The 7,265-nt window shown below is 44.7% G+C and overlaps 1 protein-coding gene across 4 annotated transcripts in view; it reads right to left on the bottom strand.

The window, feature by feature from the left end:
* Positions 1-7,265, bottom strand: part of foxp4 (forkhead box P4) — a 111,233-nt gene that overhangs the window by 48,843 nt on the left and 55,125 nt on the right. For all 4 annotated transcript variants that reach the window (XM_025059807.1, XM_008320179.3, XM_025059805.1 and 1 more), the window contains exon 3: positions 6,353-6,444. In XM_025059807.1, the coding sequence (XP_024915575.1) occupies positions 6,353-6,444 (92 nt within the window). The remainder of the gene's footprint in view (positions 1-6,352; positions 6,445-7,265) is intronic.

The raw sequence follows: 7,265 nt of genomic DNA, 5'->3' as shown, positions 1-7,265 counted from the left end.
TTAGTACGTAGTGGGGGAGAGAGGTGGGGGGAGGACTAGGAGAGGGGGGGGGAGGGGGTGTTTGAAGAGGGAGTTTAACTGATTAACAAAGGAAGAGAGGGAGCGAGGGAGCACCCCGAAAGATGGGAGGAAGAAGGAGGAGAACGGCATGGATACCCAGAGGAGGACAGACGAGGGGAGGTGTTAGTTGCATTTCAATGAGGCTCCGTCCTCCTCTCCTCCCTTGATAACTTCTTCCTCTAACGAGGAGTAAAGCCCCTCTTTCCATTTCAGATGAAACCCCAGAAAAAAAAGAAAGAGGAAGCAGAGCTATATCTGATAATAACCCAGCATGCCGCCCAGGGACCCCGGCCCAATACTGGGACGCTCCGTGTTTATATAGAGGACGAGCCGGTGTAATGACTAAATCATCCCTGATGAAGGAGTGAACTTTGGATTTCACACCTTCACCTGCCGTTAAATTAAGGTCTTAAAAAAAAAAAATCAAATATCACGTTCAAAACACAGATTATTATTTTTTTTCTAACTTAATTCTTTTGAGAGATTCACATTTTGGCCACTAGGAGCAGAAAAAAAGGTGAACTGTTCAACCCAGAAAGGTTTGACAAATTAGTGTCTGTGGTTCTCACTCTTTGTTTTTGTGTACGTGTGTGTGTGTTGGTGGGTGAGAGAGAGAGAGAGAGAGGGAGAGATGAATAAGTGAGACTATAATCAGAATCTAAACAGGCTCTCAGTCTAAATGATGCAGGGCCGTTCCCCTGGTCTGTGGGGACACACAGGAGAGAGGGATAATTGAAAAAATGACAAGAGGAAGCAGAAGGAGAAAAGAGAGAGGCTGACACAGTCCTCCCCTCCTTCTCATCCCTCCTGGTAGGAGCAAACCACAGCGCTGTTTATCCTTGTCACTGAGCATTACCACCTCACAGTAGAAGGGACGCCTGAGTCTCAGTCTCAGTCTCTCTCTCTCCCTCTCTCTCTCTCTCACAAACACATGCAATTAAGCCATTGTAAAAAAGATCTCAATCTTTTTACCACAGCTCCATGTAGTTATTTATTATTGAAATGGTAAAAAAAAACATTGTTATGGAGCTCTGACTGGAAAACACACAAAAGTTCAAAGTTTTTTTTTCTATGAAACCGTAACAATTTTACTACATTAATCACATCCTGGTCTTTTTAAGTTTTTATCTGCAGGGATGTTGCCCTCTGTCTGCTTTTTCCTGTTTTTTTTTGAAAGTCTGTATAAAGTTATCAATAACTAGAGTTTTTTGAATGGTAAAATATCAGCAGTAAACGTGGGATTATATACTAATACACAGTAATACTGCATTCATAGTACTCCCCAAATGGAACCGAAGGAGTTTATGTTGTAAATTACTAAATTACTTTCTGATCCCGCGTTAGCTGTTAGCATGCCCTTGTGTTTAGTTCCAGTCCGCTCTGGTGTGATCTGTCATCCTGCTGAGGCGTTAGCACAGAGTGTGTGAGTGTTGAATTCTCCTCCGTGTCAGTTCTTTTATTCACCAGCTATCATCGCTGTTGCCCCCTTTCTCTGGTTCCCCCAGGTAAACAAGCCCTCGTCAGCCCAAGGAAGAAGAGGAGAGCATGAGGACAAGGAGAGGGGTGGAGGGCCGAGGGGTGGGGGGGTAAGAATGTAGTAGAAAAGCGTTTGAGTGAAGAAGAGGAGCAGAGGGAGTGCCCACTGTGCTGAGAGCGTTGTTTGGAGCTCACGGCCGGGACCACAATAAAAGACCCCCATTGTGTGCAGTGAGTACCCCTTTTCTAAGTAATCTTCAGGAGAGACAGGGGCCACATAACTCTGGGGGGAAACATTAACCAGTTAAGAATTTCATATATGCAACACACACAACACACTTCAAAGAAAAGATGGGACAATAGCTGAGTGAGTAACCCCCCCCTCCACCCATCATTTCTTGGCATATTGTACTTGATTATTTTTTGGGGAAAATATTTATATATAAGACTGAAGGTAAAATAAAGATTTCTTTATGTAGTTTTTAAGTGACAGTTTCTAATTCACTCATTCACCCTATAATACCCAGTATTTCTTGTTATTCTTTAGGCAACGTACGATTCTTAGTTCAACGTTTTCATCACAAGACACACACACTAAATAACATGGAGCCAACTCTGTTGTCTCTACATTCCACGTTTTCAAGTGCATGTGCATAAAATATGGCTGTGAAAAAAAAAAACTTCAGAGGAGACAGTAAAGATCCAGAAAGTTGGATTGGGAAAAAACCCTTGTCCTTTTTCTCCCCCCATTTTCCCCTATTTCACTCCACTCAACCCTTTCTTTTTCCCCCCCCCCCCCCCTCCACCCCTCTGCCTCACTTCATCAAATGCCCCAGTGCTTCAGAATAAAAATGACAACACATTTCCAGTAACACACAAACACACACTCTTCACTGGGAGGTGTGAGAGGCCGTTATCGACCAAATTTCATCACTGATCTCACTCATGTTTCAAATCACAAAATAAGAGTTTCACACTCCAGTGGTCAGAGCTGAACCTCTCCTCTCCATCCATCCATCCATCCATCCATCCATCCAACCTCTCTGTCTGTCCACCACTCCGAGCCCAGAGCCCGAACCCATTCCACTGGCTTCTCAACCTCCGCCTATACACCCTTCACACACTGTCAGGACCTCAGAACACACACACACACACTAAAATACACACGTGTGTGCACACAGGCCCCCGATTCCCTCCGCATCAAATAAGAGAAACTGCCAACTAAGCACTTTCATTGAGTGGACAAAAGAAGTGCTTTGGGAAAAACACTTTGAAAAGAAATAAAATACAGTGGGAGAAGGAGCTGCTGCAATGCTGCGGGGGCTCCAGAGGGTGGAGGGGAGGCGGGGGGCACTCATCTCTCCACATTATTTTGTTGATTAGTTAAAAGACTCTGAAGCTCAACTCTGAATTTCTTCAGTGAAAAAAAAATCCCCCTCAAATCTATGGTGGTTCAAATAAATCGTCGGGGAAAAAAAACAGCCCGGCATTAAACTTAATGCAGAAAACATGTGTAGTGCATTTGCAACACTGATTAAACGCAGTTTTATTGAAGAGGAAAACGCTTTGAGAGTGACATGACTCAGGTTCCTCTTGTCTCCTCCTATTGGACTCCCTGTCTTTCTCCGTCCAACTGTGCCAGTGCCAGCGCTCTCCAGAGAGCAGGCAGCAGAGCTAATTAACATATCTCTAATGAGTCTTTTCATTTTTTCCTAATTAAATGAGCTACTCAATAATACATGAAAACAGGACACCACGGTATTCAATTACATATGTATGGGCCGCAGCCAAGCACGTGCAGTAATCTGTATGTATGGATGCCAAGTGGAGCTGTGTTAAGCGTGCCAGGCGGGCGTCTGCCAAGTGGACGTGTGGGCACGTGTGTGTGTGTGTGTGGCTGCCTGTGTTTGGTGAGTGTGTCCATTGTAGAGGACATGCACCAGGTCATGGAGGCGTGCAACATATCATGCTGGCTAATCCGCCAATTGCCACTTTGTGTGCCAACAAATTCTGTCAGCTGAATTTATGCCACAGCCAATTAGAAGCACCGCGGCTAATTACCTGTCTGATACCTGTGATACAATTAAACTTACTTTTAAGTTGTTTTTTTTTCAATACATGAAGAATTCTGACAGGAAATTGATTTTTTTTTTTTTTTTTTTGCATATGGGAGAACGATTTGAGGTTTACCAATGCACCCAGTAGGTGGCAGAATTTCTATCTCTAAGCATACCTTGCACAAACAGTGTCAGGTAGGAGCATTAGCAGGTTTAAATTAGCTTAGCCATGCATTAAAATGAACTAAAACTAAAAATGTACAAAGATATTTATTGCAATCTAGCACAATTAATTATTTGTGAGACCATGTACAGCACAATAGAACAGCGGGTGCTCTGCACCAGTGTGCTGAATTGATTGATTGATTAGGCTTAATTGATTATCTTAAATGTGTCTGTCCCCAGGTGCATTTGTTAGTGACACGATCATATTTTTGTCAATACTGTTAATGGACCAAAAAATTACATTCGGGATTATTGCAGCCCCTGCAGGGAGGTTTTTGTCACTGCATATTTACCTAAAATGTAGATACAATCTTATGAGTATACTAGCAGGCGGTTTCTCATCAATGCAACGCACGAGTTGCCTTTTGTCTTCTACCAGATTCCCCTCCGTCCAAGTATAATAAAGGAAAGATGGGGAATATGAAGGGAGGCGGCGGGAGGTGACGGGAGGCGTGCGGGGTGAGGAGACAGGTCGCTATGAAAGTTGGGGGTGGAGGTGTAAGTTCAGACCGTGCTTCTCAAGAGAAGTCAGGAAATGTAAAGAAGTCTCCTCGGCGCTCTCTGTCTGCCTCTGACGTTCCCCCTCGGAGAAAAGGGAAAAATCTAATTATCAAGCTCCTAAAGATCTCATTATTGGCTGAGGTTCATTTGCATGTGTGAGAGCAGCCCAGCAGGAGCCAACCTGAGGACGGCCATTTTGTGCACGATGTGAGCAGCTGTGTCACCGTACAGTAGCTCACCGCCACCTTTGGAAAATGACCAAATTAAATGTCTGGCTTCGCTCAGCCTCTTATGTGGCTGACAGATGATTGCTTCAATTGCAGTAACCGAGGGCAATTTCTGCAATTTAGAAATGAAGCCACGATGCTGGAAAATTATACTTCTATGTGGCACCTGAGCAGCTGGGTTCATTGGCCAAATTGCAGGAAGTGCAGAGATGCTGCACTCACTCTGAGGACAAACACGTTAGGACTCAGTCGAAACGACTCGGACTGAAGAGAAGTGAACTGATTCACTAAATAACAGGGGGCCAGTGCTTTGGGCACGTTTGTGTGTGTGTGTGTGTGTGTGTGTGTGTAAGGTGTGCAGGCTGTATTAGCTGACAGCCCAGACAACAGAGATGTAGCACAGATGCCCTGCAGACCACCGTCAGGGCACAAGACAACAAACTAGACAAATAAGACAGAGATGGAGGAGAGAAAGGAGGACACGGAGTGTGTGTGTGTGTGTGTGTGTGTGTGTGTGCGTGCACTAGGCCAAGCAACAACAAACACCACTGACAAGACAGATACAGAGAACAGAAATGGTAGATGGTGTGTGTGAATGAGTCTTTCTCCAAGTATCTTTCCAGTTCAGTAACACAAACATCTCCTCAAAAAAATCAATAAATGTGATAAAGTTTAAGATGAGTTTTTCAGTAAATCAATAAATGTGATAAAGTTTAAGATTAATAACATCTTATTATTATCTCAGCCAGTTACTGTAACTTCATCTAAAGCAGTCAGGAGCAGCCGATCACAGAACTTCAATCCACTCTCGTCAGAGCGGAGACGTTAAACTTTGAACACAAAGTGTTTCTCTCCGCCGGTTTTGTGTTTGTTTATGCAATTTCACTGGGTTCGTACCAAAGTAAAGGAAAAATAAATCCCACTCCAGTTCTTGTTTGGATTAAAATTTGAGTTGCATAACACGTTTTTATTTTATTTACTTTAAACTAGTTTTGACATTTTCAGCCCTCAGCAAATTTGACTTCTGCAGCTATTGTTAAACTTCTCAGCCGTTTTTTTTTTGCTTAACATTTGTAAAGTCTTGCGTTTTTACTATGAGAAACTCTCAGTGGCTTCAAAAAAAAAAAAGGAAATCTGACCTTTTTGCTTTGGACTCATCCATCTTTCTCTGTTTTCCATATTTTTCTTTATTTTCCCATGCCGCAACGGTCCAGCTGTTTATCATGTGGCATGTTAATGAGAAGAGCAGCGCAGCGGCCAGACGGCGTGCTGCTCTACCAGACCCTCGGCCCCAGTTTTCGTCACATGACACACGGCCGCAAATCTCACTTGTGCATCTACTCTTCACGTCACATGACCGTAAAGAGCTGCCAGAGGTAATGTCACATGTGATATTTATCTACATTCACTCATAGTTATATGGTATATATGTGTGTGTGTGTGTGGGTGTGTGTGTGTGTGTCCTCAAGTGTCATCCAGTCTGGATGCTGCACTCCAGCTAACCCCAGTCTCTCTGCTTGCTGTGGAATTCAACGCTGAAAACATCTCACTGCCCAATCACTACAAAGCCCCCTTTGGCACAGACACTCACGCACACACACACACACACACACGTTCACAACAAAACACACTGTCACACAACGTAAAAAGATACTGTATACAGACAGATGGCGTGGTATAGATCGCACTTTGTAGTTGACGTGGCAAGTTGGCAGTCGAGGGGTTAATAATATACAGACTCTGACAAAGCAACACTGAGGATGTGTGTGTGTGTGTGTGTGTGTTCTTGTAAGTCTGCGCTCTGACCTGCACAGGGCTCTGCTTGACCTCGGTGTTGCCAGGGGAGTTGAGTCCAGAGGCCTGCTGTAGGAGGAACTGTCTGGCTGCCTGGATCGCCTACGAGAGAGAGAGAGAGAGGGAGAGAGAGAGAGAGAGGGAGAAATGATGAGATGCTCGTCATGCACATACACTTTCAAAAGCAACACACACTCATCAGAGTGACACACCACCCTGACGAGACTCTTTACTTGCCAAATTTTAAAATATGCACATGTGGATGTGCAAACAACACACTGGAACTGGAACCTTTTTTTTTTTCAATTCAGATGAAAGACAAACACAAATGCACTCTCTCTCTCTCTCTCTCTCTCTCTCTCTCTGCCTCTGCCTCTCTCTCTCTCTCTCTCATTCTGGCCACTCTCTGCTCCCTGCTCTTTATCCAAGCTGTCAGCTCTGATTTCCTCAACTCGAGACAACCACCTGGCACACACTCAGCACACTCAAGAATGTGTATCTGCACTCCAGTGTGTGTGTGTGTGTGTGTGTGTGTGCCTACGTGACTGCATTCCCCCTATAGTCATTCAAAACCATCTCCCTCTAACTCCAAACTCTGATCGACTCCTCTCCCGTGGTTCGATTCCTCACCCCTCTCTCTCCCTCTCTCTCTCCCTCTCTCTCTCTCCTCCTCAGAGGGATGCTTGGTTTTCCACATCCTCTGAGGCAAAAGTGTGTCAGCATAACTTCATGTGTGTCAGTTGCTCTGTGTTTGCGTGTGTCACAGTGATGTAAGGAACCGTTTGCCCCGATGTGCCGTAAAGAGCTGTGACTAACAACCCATAAACCACCCCTCCCTCCCTCCCTCCCTCCTCACCCTCCTCAGCCTCCTCCCCTCCCTTGCTGTTTCCAGTTCTCTCCTTTCTGCCCTCAACTCCCGGCTTTT

Source organism: Cynoglossus semilaevis, chromosome 11 (genome assembly GCF_000523025.1).
Source record: "Cynoglossus semilaevis isolate Cse_v1.0 chromosome 11, Cse_v1.0, whole genome shotgun sequence".
Lineage (NCBI taxonomy): Eukaryota > Metazoa > Chordata > Actinopteri > Pleuronectiformes > Cynoglossidae > Cynoglossus > Cynoglossus semilaevis.
Note: the sequence above shows the minus strand (reverse complement) of the source record. Positions and strands in the feature narration are given on the sequence as shown.